Source organism: Spermophilus citellus, assembly GCF_964194105.1.
Source record: "Spermophilus citellus genome assembly, chromosome: X".
In the NCBI taxonomy this organism is placed as follows: domain Eukaryota; kingdom Metazoa; phylum Chordata; class Mammalia; order Rodentia; family Sciuridae; genus Spermophilus; species Spermophilus citellus.
This window is the reverse complement of record NC_138190.1, coordinates 35,132,221-35,147,304: the sequence shown is the minus strand read 5'-3', so window position 1 is coordinate 35,147,304 and position 15,084 is coordinate 35,132,221. Positions and strand designations below refer to the sequence as shown.

At 36.5% G+C, this 15,084-nt stretch overlaps 2 protein-coding genes across 10 annotated transcripts in view; one reads left to right on the top strand and one right to left on the bottom strand.

The window, feature by feature from the left end:
• The window catches only part of CASK (calcium/calmodulin dependent serine protein kinase), a 385,036-nt gene that overhangs the window by 193,360 nt on the left and 176,592 nt on the right, over positions 1-15,084 (top strand). For all 9 annotated transcript variants that reach the window (XM_081276357.1, XM_081276354.1, XM_081276356.1 and 6 more), the window contains exon 5: positions 1,296-1,368. In XM_081276357.1, coding sequence (XP_081132483.1) covers positions 1,296-1,368 — 73 coding nt within the window. The remainder of the gene's footprint in view (positions 1-1,295; positions 1,369-15,084) is intronic.
• Positions 10,178-13,810, bottom strand: GPR82 (G protein-coupled receptor 82; the record flags this gene model as incomplete). Its single annotated transcript, XM_081278172.1, has 3 exons — positions 13,689-13,810; positions 11,346-11,415; positions 10,178-11,221 (listed from the first exon to the last, which is right to left on the bottom strand). Exon 3 carries the CDS (start codon positions 11,186-11,188, stop codon positions 10,178-10,180), a length of 1,011 nt encoding a protein of 336 aa, XP_081134298.1. The 5' UTR covers positions 11,189-11,221; positions 11,346-11,415; positions 13,689-13,810.

The window sequence follows — 15,084 nt, the reverse complement described above, 5'->3', positions numbered from 1 at the left end:
TTTACCCAGAGTTGATAAGGAGAGTAGACTGAGTCACCTCTCCTTTTCTTCCACCATTCCTCACCCCTAATAATGCCTACTTAAATAGACTTATTTATTTATTAAATAATTATACTTATTTAATAAATAAATAAATTCACTTAAATAGATTGCTGGCCAGTTCTTTCCTTGCATGGAATTACCATCTTTCCTGATCCTTAGGGAAGGTGAACACAAACATATATATTGCTGAGTTTCTCTGTAAAGCAGGGACCATGATGCTTCATTAAACGAAGATTTGAGGGATTTTTTGTATATATTTTTTTTGTTTTTGGTTTTTGCTTTTTTTTTTATCCAGGGATTGAACCCAGGGCCACTTTACCACTGAACCACATCCCCAGCTCTTTTTTATTTTATATTTTGAGACAGGGTCTCACTAAATTGCTGAAATTAGCTTTGAACTCATAATCCTCCTACCTCAGCCTCCTGAGCTGCTGGGATTACAGGTGTGTGCTACCATGCTTGGTTTAAATGCATTCTCAATTTACAGTATTTTTAACTTAAGATGGGTTTATACAGCTTCAACCCCATCATAAGTCGAAGATCATTTGTACTCTTGGTCACACACTGTTGCTAGTTGACCCTGTTTCCACATTTTAATGACTTTTTTAGAAATGTTAACTCCTTCTTTGTTCTTCACCTGTCCCCAGTGGAGGAATTTCAGCAGATTCCAGGTGCCCATGTGAGGGCTGAGACTTCCCAGGACATGGGCCTAGAACTAACCCTGCTTTGTTCAAGAGTGCCCCAACGAAAACCTGATTAGATTACAAAGAGAAATTGTACACATAGGAGGCTCTTCCCTCATTTGTCCTCAGAGGTAAATGGGAACAAGGCAGAATGTCCATTGTGGTGGCAGACAGAAGGCCCCACCCTTTGGTTAGAATCTTCCAGATAGTTTGTGCACGGCTTACTTAATAGCAATCCAGTGTAACTAAATAGAATTGAGTTTTAGAAGTTTTTTCATGTTTTACATTTTAATCTTCAGTTTGCAGAGCAATTTTACTTATGAACTCTATGAAATTCTCTTGACCTGGCTTAGAAAATATAGAACATATTATTTCTTCATTAATGAGTCTGCCATTCATGAGTCTGCCAACTTTTTCATTAAGTTCACTTTCTTGTCTGCTCACATAAAGATGTCTATAGGCAGCTAAAATAAAGGTGGGAGTTATGAACTAGGGACTCTGTGTATTAAGTTTTAAAAATAAAAAAATTTTACAGCTTTAAATTTCTTTAATTTCTTTTGTTTTCTACAGCCATTACATGAGACAGATACTGGAAGCTCTACGCTACTGTCATGATAATAACATAATTCACAGAGATGTGAAGGTAAGTCATTCTTATCACTAATTTTAATTTTATGAAGATAAATTGACATAGTAAATGATAATAATCAGAAATTTTTTAATACTTTCATAGAGAGCATCTTACATGTAATTTTATTTGCAAATAAAAAAGGTATTTAGCTGCTTTATATTGAGAAAGTCATTATACTGATTCTTAATAGGAACACCTTATAATTTCAGTTTCCTTCTTTTTATTAAAGATTGCATACAATCTAACATTTCATTATTCCTCTTTTACCATTATGTGAGAGAAAGAAATGAAAAATCCAACAAATAGGAAAAATGAAACTCCATCCTACAGTGAGTTAATTGAGGGGAAAATTAGAATTTGGTTAATGTAGTAAAAGTTAACCATACACTTACATTTTCATAATGTTGCAATGTAAAACAGTCAGCATTGCATTTTCTTTGCAGGTAGTTTTTAAACATAGTGTGAAATCATAATTATAGATGCAATATAGTTTGTACCCTTAGAATATAAGTATGATCATTATTCACTCTTTCTGCCCATTCCATCCTAGTATCAAGTTAATGAGAACTCCCAGTCCCTGGCTCTGTAACATTTTCAACCAAAATATAGAGGCAATCCAGAAAGGACCAGTGAGCCCTTCTCCTGGCCTCCAGCCCCTTCAAGACTGAGATTCAACAGGGAGCCTCTTAGGTCTCTCCAGCTCTACTTTCAGACTCTTGATATTTTGTTGCTGGCCTCTCTCTAACCCCCAGCACCCAGAGACATGGTGCTTCTTCCTTCAACACATACTACTAAAGGCCTGGCTTCTTCAGTGTATTTTAAATGGCTAAAAAAATTAAGTAGAGTTTATTTTAACAGAAATTCTTGTAGTTAAAAGCTGAGGTAAAGCATGAGCAATTCCAGAACCAGCTCGTAGAATATTAAAACAGCAAATGAAAATCATTGGAGAATGTACAAAATACATATTAGTGTAAGTTAGTGTATAGTATCTTATTTGTTCTTTTCAAATATGGTGATAGGAAATTGATCCTGTTGTAAGAATGCAATACTGAACAAACCAATGGTTGCCTACCACTTTTATAAAAACAAATTTGTCAGTTATCCACAGAGTAAGGAGTATGGGAAGGTAAAGAGGGAGGGGAGTTATCAAATTTAATAGCATGCTGTGTGATTCTTTTGCATTTAATGAGTATGAGAAGGTAAATATAAAGTAAAATATATCTATGTATATTATAAAATATATTCCAAAAAATGATGTAATAGCATTGGGTTAGAACTGTTTCACTCAAGAGGCAATTTCGTTTTGCATGAATTCTGTTCTTGAAAGATAATTGTATCAGCAAGATGTAATAAATCATGATTGACAATGCACTCCACTGGAATACTTTCAATAACATAGTCAGCTTTTGATTAGCCATGATATTTGCTATAATGACAACTCCAAACCAAATAAAATCCAAAAGTAGTTATATTTGACTTCTCCTTCTAATTTATATTCTGACTTATTTATTCAACAAATATTTGAGCACCTACTTCATACAGAATATTGTGCTTGGAGACCTAAAAGGATTATGGTCTCGGGAAGGAGATAAGGTAGTGTATCTTTCATCAACTACTGTAGATCAACACATACCAAAATTTAGTGACTTGAAACAACAACTGTCATTATCTACTCATGGTTCTGCAGTTTGGGCAGAGTTCAGTGGGGACAGCTTAGTTCTGTTACCCATTGGCTAAGGCAGCGTGGCTAGTTTCCACACAGGCTTCCCTCAGTTTTCTGGCATCTCAGCTGAGCAGACTAGAACAACGGGGAGCTAGACAGGCCCTCTTCGTTGTCTCTCATTCAGTGAGTTCTCTTACTCTTTCCACATGGCCCCTTCTCCAGCAGGAGAGTGGCTCAGGGCTCCAAAAGAGCAAAAAGGAAAGTTGCCAGGCTTCTTGAAACCTGGGTCTGGAATTTGTACTGTGTCACATCCTCTGCATTCAATTAATCCTATCAGTCATAAAAAAGGTCATCAAGTACCAAATGCAGTAGCACACACATGTAATCCCAGTAACTATGGAGGCTGAGGCAAGAGGATTGCAAGCTTGAGGCCAGCCTCAGCAACTTAGCAAGGCCCAGAGCAACTGTCTCAAAATGAAAGAAAGAAAGGACTGGGAATGCAGCTTAGTGGTAGAGCACCCCTGGGTTCATCCCCCAAAATGATCATAAGGCTAACCTGGGTTCAAGGGGAGGAAAAATAGATTCATCTTTTTAAAATGTCTTTATTAGTACATTGTAGTGGTACATAATACTTGGGTTCTTTTTGACTTAATCAAACATGCATGGAATATAATGTGCTCCAGTTCAGTCCCTAGTACTTCCGCTTCCTCTCCCCTCCTCCCTCACTGACCCTTTTCTTCCACTGCTTTCATCTTTTGTTTGGAGTAGTGTGGATATACACAAAAACAGAAGAACTTGTTGGTGGTCATCTTTATAAACAGGCAAACAAATAATTATTATACAAGATAGAGGGATTTCATGGAGGAGGTCATGTTGGAGCCTGGTCTTGAGTCATGGGGTTGTTACATGGAGACAAGAGGACATTTCATAGAGAAGGAACAGTGTGTGCAAAGACCTCAGGTTTGCATTGGATTATATTGGATTAGTTTATTATTTCTAAAGTACATGCCAAATAATTTTTAGGAAGCACCCAGAATCCTGCTGAGGAAGGAAAAAGAAGTCATTCTCAAACTGTAAATTAATAAGAAACACCTTTTTTTTTAAGTCAGCAGGGAGACTCAACACAGAGTGCATATTAATGTTGATATTATTGATATTTCAGTACCTGGAATCTATACATTTTGCATAGGTGAATGGAATATTCACAATTTACTTAATCAGCAATGTTGAATTTTGGTGTATTTTCTTAAGACATTCATCTAAAAGATATTTACTGACAGCCTGCTGTGTGGCAGGTACTGTCCTAGGAGTTGGAAATTAGTCAATGAACAAAGCAGACAAAAATCACTGCCCTTCTGGAACTGACATTCTAGTTCAGAAGAGACAGACAATAATCACTGTTTGTTTGGGGTTTTGCAGTGCTGGGGATCAAGTCTGGGGCCTCACGTGCCAAACAAGGGCTCTACCCTGGAGCTACACTCCCAGCCCAAGACAACAATCAATAAGCACAAATAAGGAAACTATAGGGTAGGCTAAAATATGAAAAGGACTCAGGGAAATAAAAAGAGGGGCCACAAGGCCAGGGAGTGTTAGAATAGGGACAATATGCCATCTGAGCAAGGACTTGAAGGAGGCAAGGGAGGGACTGAGCTGATATCTAAGATGAGAATGTTCTAGGTAAGGATACAGCCAGTGCAAAGGTGCCAAGACACGAACTCAAGTAGCCCAGCAGAGGAACAGCAAGGAGCAGGTATAGCTGGGGCAAAATGAACAAAGGGGAGAGTAAAGAGACAGGCCACAAACCTTCCCCTCCACCCTGCATCCCTCCCCAAGCCAACTTAGACCAGAGAGGCAGCAGTGGAAGTGGTTTAAACAAAAAAAAAAAAGCAGTTGTATTCCAGATATATCTCAAAAATTGTGTCAACAGGATTTACTAATATGACTTGGGTAATTTAGGTAAACTTAGTTTGATTGAGGACCTGGTTATGGAGGTATTCCCACATAGTGGTCATTGTAAACCTTTCCTAACAATGCATTTCTCTCTTTCCCATTCTCATAATTCTTACCATAAGAGTTAAAAGCATGCAGTTTCTCAAAGGTCCCACTATTATATTGATTAATAGTACTTTTTTCTTTACTTGGGCATTTCTTTTTGAAATCATCATACTTGAGTCTAAAAAGGATTGTTAGATTTGAGTGTACAGACCATGTGACCTGTAATGGAACCTGCTTGCTTTGGAGAAGCAATTTCACATGAAATTGCATTAAAAATAATGATAAGCCAGGTATGGTGGTGTATGCCTTTATATTCCAGAGACTCCGGAGGCTGAGGCAAGAGAATCACAAGTTCAAGGCTAGACTCAGCTACTCAGTGAAATCCTGTCTCAAAATAAGTTTTTAAAAAAATTAAGAGGGCTGGGGATGTGGTTCCGTGGTAAAGCTCCCCTGGGTTCAATCCCCAGTACCACATACAACAAAAAGTAATGGTACAATTCTTTCAAATTCAGGGAGACATGTCATCATAACACAAGTTCTCCCAACAGCCACACTAGTGACATTTGGGACCAGACACTTGTAGTGAAAGGTTATCCTGGGTATTGTAGCAAAACTTCTCAGCATCCAAGCCAATAGCGTCTCCTCTCAGTTGTGACAACTGAGTGAGTCTTCAGACCTTGCCAAATGTTCTCTGGGGCACAAAATTGCCCCTGGTTAAGACCCATTGTCATAATATTTCTCAGACATTAATTAAGGCATGCATGCAAATTTCCATTTTTTTCGGTCATCTTCTTCCCTTAATTCTTTTTTTTTTCTTGTGAAAGGATGAGAAAATTTCCATTATGTTTTTATTTTCTTCCTCTCATCCCTAAATTAAAAGAACTTTGGAGAAAATTTGCACAGTCGTCCAACTAAATGCTCTGCTAAGCACACAGTTTGTGGAATTCTCTGGGCTCTCCTAACTCTTGCAGGCAGCCCCACAAGGCACCACCTGGATGTGCAGAACCTCAGCATTCCATAGGCCTTTCTGTCACTCTGACCTACTCAGGTAGAGTTTTAATAACCGAAGTTGAAGTGAAGCAGCTCCTCTGGGAGCACAACTGCTTGCTACACTGCTTTCTATTTTGAACGGGGCCTATGCCCAGAAGGTTTAGGTGCTCAGTTTTTAGTTTCAGAACTGTGGAAACTCACGGTGCACATACACTAGCCAGAGGCCTCCCGCCCAATTGTTTCTGGGTATGCTTCCTATAAATGGTTTTCCTCACAACATGTGTCAACACGCCTGGCTGCCCTTCGCTCCCCTTCTGGTCTCAGTTCTCCTTTCACCTTCTGATGGCCTGACTTATAAATGCCTGTTCATCATATAACACTGCTTGCCATGGCATTGTGGATTTCTTAAAGTAGTCCTTCCTCTTGCCTTTGGTTGCTGACATTTCTTTGATATCTGTGACCATGACTCCCCAAAGTCCTTCATATTATATAAAATAAATTTTTCTCATTATAACCCAAACTTACTTCTTTTATTCCTTATGATAAGCAGCACACTGTTGGGGCTGGGGAAATAGCTCAGTTGGTAGAGTGCTTGCCTTGCATGCACAAGGCCCTGGGTTTGAAAACAAAAGCACACTGTTAATCCTCAGGCATTACTTCTGTAAGATTGTTGAATATGATGTGCACTTTCGGTTTGAATACAGTTTTAATATTTATCTTGCATATCTAACTCCTATGTATGCTTTTTATCCTCCCATCTACCCTTCTAAATACCAAAACTCCTTGATTTATGGGGGGAAAGGGATAAATGTTTTTCTTGTTAGAAATGGCTCCTTTCACTGCTTCTCTCCTGAACCATGGGTGGTGTCATGTGGCCAAAGAGGTTTTTCTGCCAGGTATAAAACCTTTCTAGCTATAGGAACTCTCTCCAATGATATCAATTCCATTGGAATTTGGGGACCATCAGAGGAAGGTCCCAAGCATTACGCTGCATAATTGAAATGCTTAACAAATTACCAATGTCCCTTTTGTGTTCCTTTTATGATTTGCCAGCAAGCTTCTCTTTCCCTGGTCTTCACATGTTTACTTATAACAGCTTCCACCCTTGCAATCTGCAAAGCAGGGGATAGGCCAAGAGTCCTCACCAAATTAGAACCAGATGGGCCATCTTCCTCTTCCACCCACAGAGGACAAACTCACTTCCAGGTTGGGTAGTCATCCTGAATTTTGTTTATATAGTCTTAATGGTTTGTGTTCCTGATTAATAGTTTGAAATCTGCTTTAATGAGAGTATGTATATAGGAAGAATGAAAGGGGAAATAAACATGTCATGTCTGTTTCCTAGTTAAAAGAAAATCATGTTGACCTATAAGTCAAAATTCAGGATTTCTGAAATCCCAAATTTTGGTTGACTACAACTCACAAACAAGTTAAAAATATCATTTTTCTGAAATCCAAACTTTAAAATTGGAGTAAATTTAGAAAAGGATTTTTTATGACATTAAATAGCCAATTTTTCAATTCCATTTAAACAAAAAAAACTCAACATGGTTTACAATCTGCTGTTTAGGGAAGCATCTGTGGTATAAAGATAAACATGATCATAAAAAATTCAAAATAAAAAATGATTATAATATGTAATCTCAGTATATAGTTCAATACATGGCATTTTCTATCAGAATGAATAATTTGAAATATCTAAGTGAATCCCACCATTGTGTACATCCACAATGCAGTCCTAATTAGAATAAGATAGCTCATGCTTATATAATTTTATCAAAATGGAATCTGTCATGTATAACTAAAAAGGACCAATGAAAAAAGAATAAGTAACTCAGAGAAATTGTGCACACCATTTTTGCTGCCTTTTAAACTCTACTGTTTTGTTTTTTTTTAACTTTCTTCTAGTTGTAGATGGACAGAATGCCTTTGTTTTTTATGTAGTACTGAGGATCAAACCCAGTGCCTCACGTGTGCTCAGCAAGCCCTCTACCACTGAGCTACAGCCCCAGCCCAGGAAACTCTACTTTGATAACATCTTTTATTTAAAGTAGTGGGTAGATTATCTATAAAGTGATTTTTTTAAATTATTTTTAGAAACTACATATTTTTTAAACTCCTAAGTACAATGAAATTTAATATAGTATAGTGTCAGATGAAAATTACGAATTGCTTATTATAACTGTGGAAAATTCTGGGCATCTCAGGAACTTTTGTTGTTATTCTGATTCACATGTCTAGAAAGTCACTAGAATGGACACCTCCATTTACAGCCAGCATACACTTAGGATTTCCAGGTCTTCTCTGTCTCTGAAAATTACTGAACCAGAAATCTGATGGCTACTATAAAAGACTAGATATATTCTGTTAAATACTGAAAGCTGGAATGTGTTCAGACTTTTTCTCTGAACATTTTAATCTCTCAGTTAAACACTGAAATAAAAAGGAAAACAAATATTTACTTTTTTAGTATTGGTTTTTAATGAAAATCACACAGTGTCAGAACCACCTCTAATGATTTTAAACATGGCTCTTAGAGAATCTATACAGTGAATTGTTTCTACAGTTGTAATTCAGGAACAAAACATGCTATGAAATTAAAGACTTCGAAGTATCATGTGAACTTACTTTAAACTTCTCCTTGATCACTGAAGGAATTACCATGTGGAGAAAAAAGTTAATCTTTAAGCAGTTTCTAACAAAGTAGTAAGTTACAGTTAATGGGTGAATTTGTTCAACTGTTTTCGTTTGGTTCTTATCAGAAAAAGAGAATGCAAGTACAGTGGGAGGATAAGTAGAAAACTGATTATAACTCCAAAGATGCTTTTAATCCAAACACATTTACTTTTTTTAAAATTATAATGTATATGATAACAGAATGCAGTCACCATCATTTGTCTTACTGACTAGATTTACATGGAAGAAAGAAATGACCATTAAGAAATGCTTACTTCTTAAATATTTACTTAGATACTGGAGAAAATCAGGGCTTACTTAACTATGCACTTCAGTTTTTTCATCAGCAAGTAAATTGGCATACTTTATGGTTGTGATGATTAAAATAATACATGTTAAGCATGTAAGCAAAGTACCTGGCACATAGCAAGTGCCAAGCAACATTATCTGATTTAAAATACTACCTATGAATAAGGTAGTAATTTTTCTGTTCTACAAATGAAGAAATTAACATGTAAAAAGGGTAAGTAATTTGCTTAAGATTGTCCAGCTAAATAAGATATGGAACCAGGAGTCTGAATTAGGGACCAATCTTTTTAACTAGAATGCTGCTTTATCATACTTCACAAAATTAATTGAACATATCTACGTGCCAGGTAATCTACGTGCCAGGTACTTTTTTTAAAGAGAGAGAGAATCTATGTGGTGCTGAGAATTGCACCCGGGTCACACCCGTGCTAGGCAAGCACTCTACTGATGAGCCACAATCCCAGTCTAATCATTAGTAACATTTTTATATTAGATATAGAGGAAAATACACAATGTGACGAAAATGGGCATATGACATTATTTTAGCTTTTTATTTTGACAAAGCCTAATCCAAATATTTAAGCATATTTGTAATATCTGCTCAATGAATATTGCCTCTCCCAGTAATATGAGTCAAATAATTTCAAATAAAAGTGTTTATAAAACCTTGGATTTTTATACTATATTATTCATGCACTTTGATAGGACTTAAGTGAGGACATTTCTTATTTGATTTTTTTTTCTTGTACTCATTCCTAAAGTTTTTTATGTTACCAACAAACAAATGCTAATCTTTGCATTCTAAGATGGACTCCTGTATTCTTCATACAAAGCAGACATCCATAAACCATTTGCTTCTTTATCCTACAGTCATGAAATACTGTGTTCTGAACAGAAGATCCACAATAGAGGTCAAACAGAAAATGGTTGGTTGGTTGGTTTCATATACAGTGGTATCCTTTCAGTATGTTTGACTTTCACCTCTGAAAATATCTGCCATCTCAACTTTCAGCATAAATAGAACTTGAAATCGAGTTTTATGGATATATTTACTTATTTTAAAAAAAAAGAGAGAGGCTTTCTTGGTGCCTACCATCAACCAAGCTATGACATGTTAATCATTTAGGTTAGTGTCCCTAACAGAGTCACATGAATACTTCCTGTTTCATGGCATTTTCCATCCAGAAGTCAACCATATGGTTGTATATGCGGTGAATTAGATTTTGTAAAGAGATTATATAGTATCTTCTTGAATGTTTTATCTAATAGAAGAAATATAATGGGGTCTGTACTACTTCTGGCTGAAGCAAGACAAGTGAGGACGTTTTTTATTTCTATTAAATAATTCAATTGCTGGCAGTCCCCTTTCTGGTGCAGAACAAAAAAAATGGGTTTAAAAATACTATATGGAAGAAAGCAAATTATGAGTAGAATCTGGATAACCAAAAGATGTCTTTTCACAGAACTGTAAGTCAGATCTTTCTCCACAATGGATGTACAGGTCCTTACTTTTCTCAGATGATTGACAAAAGAGTAGTATGACGTGAGCACTACTAAAAAGGAAAATCCAATAAACGTGGTTCCAATAAGGCCTGCAATCTGAGAGATCATGGCTCCTAGTTCCATCTGTGGATTGTAGCACAGGCTCTCTCCTCCTTCCGTAGCCTCCACGACTGAATAGTATATGATAACGGGAATAATTATGCCCAGGACAACTCCCCATATATAAATGCACAGTTTTCTGGCAAAGTTGGGCTGGCGAAATTTTTTCAATAAATGGCCATAAAATATTTTCTCATAACAGGATGTAGGTCCTTGCATGGAATCCTTTTTTATTAAGGTAGCATAGCGGCTTATGGCAATCCAACTTAAAATTAAGAGGCTGACAAACATACTCACATGCATGGACAGCGTTCCCAGAAAGTTGACCACTATGCATTGTGCAGAGTGATATTCCCATTGGTAACCTTTCAGGAAATAGATACCCATGAAAGGCATGGCACCACACACAAGTAAGTTTGCAGTCACAAGATGTGCCAGGTAGATGTGCGTTGATGTTTTCTTGCCTATTTTTGTTAAAAACACCCACTGAGAAAGTGAGTTTCCAAAGAGACCAACAATACAAAGCAAGGTATAAATGATTGGCAAAGCCGTGGAAGAGATCATCGATGGTTGAATGCATGTTGAATTGTTCCTCATTTATATCAGATTTTTTTGACTTTGTCACAGGAGCTAGAACAGAATTGCAGATATTTAATATTCAAATTATGGATAGAATGTAAGCCAGATCATAAAAAAGCAATAGTTACAAAATGTATTGGATGGAAAAAGAACGTGCAGATGGCTTGCTTCTTACCTTTTCTAATCACAATTGTCCAGTTGAAATACAAATGGAGTGTTCTTATTTTGATGGATAGTGCTTTTGTCTAAAAAACAAAATTTGATGCAAGGATATAAATGCCTGAGATTTATCACCTGACTTTGACAGAATTTACAGTTCTTAGATCATAAAGCAATGTATAAGTAAGTGATGACACATTTTGCCTAGAAATGTAATTTTAAAAAATTTAAGGTAAATGCAACAATACGTGCTGGTCAAAGGAAGGTGTTACCAAAGTATTTTGTTCCACATTTAAGAAGAGATAAGCTGGGCTCAGCAGTGCACAGTTTGTAATCCCAGTGACTGGGGAGGCCAAGGCAGGAGGATCACAAGTCTAAGGCCAGCCTCTGCAATTTATGAGAGACCATCTCAGAAAAGGCCTGAGGGTGTAGCTCAGTGGTAAACGCCCGTGAGTTCAATCCCTAGTACCAAAAAGATAAGACTGTTTTTTTTTAAATATATTAGTTACATGCAAATAGTTTCCCTGGCTAGGTTAAAGCACTTCTCTATAATCCAATACTATAAAGAGACCCTTTTCATAGTTCAGAAGTAAATTCAATTCCTCATCAACAAAAACTAAGAACCTGAATTTAAAAAAGAAAATCATAGCGACCAAGGATAGACTCCAAAATCCGAGGATCATTGCCCAAGGGCATCAGTAATTTCTCATTTCAACTAGTTAATGCTAAACTGCCATACTTCAGTAAGAAATTGACTTTAAAATTATGTCAAAATTGTAGTTGCTGTGCTCGTTGACTAGAGCGCCCTCATGTGTCCTCATGTGTAATTTAGTATCTGGGTTCTTCAGAGTTTTAAATTTGTTTGGAGGATATGCTGTTCTAATCACAGGACAAACGCAGGTATAGTTTTTTGCTTTTGGAAGTCTTATTTTTAATCTTTCTTGCAGAGTACACATGAAGTGCTAAAGAATGACAAACCCATTTTCATTCTTACTTTTCTCCTTATTTCCTTATTTTCTTTAGGCAATAATAACAAAGATAAGTTACTGGATTCTGGCCAAATAAAAATCATGATCTCTGTTTAGAATGTGCCACATTTCTCTGTTTTTCACCATTGCCTTTTGGGCACCACATTCTCCACTCTTTCACAGTCTACAGCAGGGTTTCTCAATTTTTTAAAACAAAACAAAACAAAACAAAAACATTGCGTTCTATTTTGATAAGCATGAAAATTTTACCATACACCAGTCTCAGCCCTCAGCCCCTCAGGGCTTTTTTAGTCTGTACCCCTCTTCAGATCGTGGTTTTATTAATTTTCTGCATCTTTAAAATTATGCTTTAAAATTATGTCAATTTTTACAAAAGTAGGCATTTTTTCCAAATATGATATCATAATTTCAAAATGACTTTCTAAGCCACACAATCCGCACTCAAAGACAAAAATTTAAGAGCTGTGCAGAGTAGGTTCAAACACTGAGACCCTTAATTAATGCCTACCTACCACTGTTTTCATCATTTTATTTATTTTGTTGTGTTTTTTATTTAGAAAATAGTCCATATGCTTCAGAATGAGTTTGTATCTGGAGAATTGCAGTGTAGATGCAGTTATATAAAACCTAATCTGTAACTTCACTGATTTAAAAATCAGTCAAATAGAGAATGAAATGAGCCAGTTTATTTCTTAAGAAAAATTTTTCTGCTCAAAGTAGATTTTGATTTTCCATAAGGAATGGAGCTTCCTTTCATGATGATATTAAAGAAAAACACCAGCCCCTGCCTTGTGTGGATAATACAAAACATACTAAAAACAGCAAAAGCAAGGGTGCCTCACTATGAATATCAATAGCAAATGCTCCTGAACAAAAGGAAGGTAAAACACTCTGGCAGAAGCTAGCTTCATAGGACAGATGATGTGAGTCTCTGCAGGAACCTCAAGGTAGCAAAGGATAATTAGTTCACAATGTTTAGTTCACAAATTTGTGTCTCCTGTGTACCTGTCCTTTAAAATTAACTTTGATTTTTAAAGCTACTAGCTAAATTGTTTTCAAATTTTGGGAAATACTATTACATTTAAATAGAATCAAAATGACATGTTACAGATACAGAATTGCTTTCCTGAAAATGTCAAGTCGGCATTTGCCTCAGTAGAATGCCTGTCAAGTTACTCGTGTAGACATCGTGTCTACTGATTTGACAAATGAAAAAAGTAAGTTCTACAATTCATTACTAATATTTATCTACATAAATACACTCATTACCTTTCCTAATGATCAGTTTTTCAAAGTGTAAACAGTTTATACCTGTTAGAGTTCTTATAAAACAAATTTATAAGCTATAATTAATAAATAATTACCCTTACCTGTCTGTTTATGCCAATTAAGGTTATATGGTTCAAGGTCGTGATGCAAATTTCAGACTTACAACTCTCTGATCTTCACGCTTCCAGTATCCTTAGTCAATGTAAATAGATTCTTGCTTGACACCAACTACAGTGGGGGGAAAAAGGAAATTAAACTGAGCATAGAAGAAATTCAATAGTTATGGTAAATGTAGCAACCACCTCCTCAAAAAAAGCCCTCATTTCTCTATTTCTGTAGTGAGAGGAAGTTGATGTGCAATATATATATATATATGTAGATATATTACTTCCTTATGATTATTTCATGAACTACTTACACCTCAGCTTTATGAAGCATGATTGGCTGCAGTTAAGTTCAAAGGTGTAATTCCCCATAGCTACTTAATTTTATGTGATACAGTGATAGAGGGAACCCAATAAAATATTAGTACAAATGTGTTCATAAACTTATCTGTAATATCCCTTCTGGGTGGCTTATTTGCTGTACTGAGAATAGAGGCAAACACACTCCAAGTTTTCTTAAGAGCAGCTTCCCAGAATCAAGTATCATAGAACTGAGCTAGAATTTCATAACCATGTCTGAGTTGAGATCTTTCGTTTTAAAGTTGAAGAAGCTGAGGCCCAGAGAGGCTCCCTGTCAGTACAGACTGCACCTTGGACTTTGGGTTCAGTATGTTATTTGGAGCATTTGCAATGAATTTGGAGAATCCTGCGAAGTGGCAAGTGGGCCTCAGATCAAATGAATAGTTACAACATAAAGAATTATGAGACCAATTTTATATATGATATTTTTAGTCAGTCGGTGAACTACTAACCAAATGAAAGCCTAGCTTGTACAGCTGGGGAGTCAGACTTGCCTCAAGCACTATCTTCCTATGGTAGTTAAACCAGTGGGAGTCTGAAAAGGAGAACAGAGAACAGAAATCTAATTTTATCAAGTCTGAACACTTTAGTTATTAGTAAATCATTTAAAATTAATAGAAGCACTCTGCCACTTCTCATAACCCCCAACACTTAAACCTTATTTCATGTCTATTGCATAAATTCCCTCTGATGTTTGCTAATATTTTTTTCTAAAGCAAAAGTGAAAACTCTCTGAAGTTTCTGGAGTCTGTCCTGATGCTGGGCATCTTTGCAATGCTTGCCATCATTTAATTAAGAGTAGTTAGGCGGGTGCGGTGGCGCAGGCCTGTAATCCCAGCAGCTTGGGAGGTGGAAGCAGGAGGATTGAGAGTTCAAAGCCAGCCTCAGCAACTCTGTGAGACCCTGTCTCTAAATAAAATACAAAAAAAAAAAGGGGGGGCTGGGGATGTCGTTCAGTGGTTGAGTGCCCCAGGGTTCCATCCTGGTACAAAAAAAAAAAAAAAAAAGTAGTGATTCATCCAGGGTACATGGC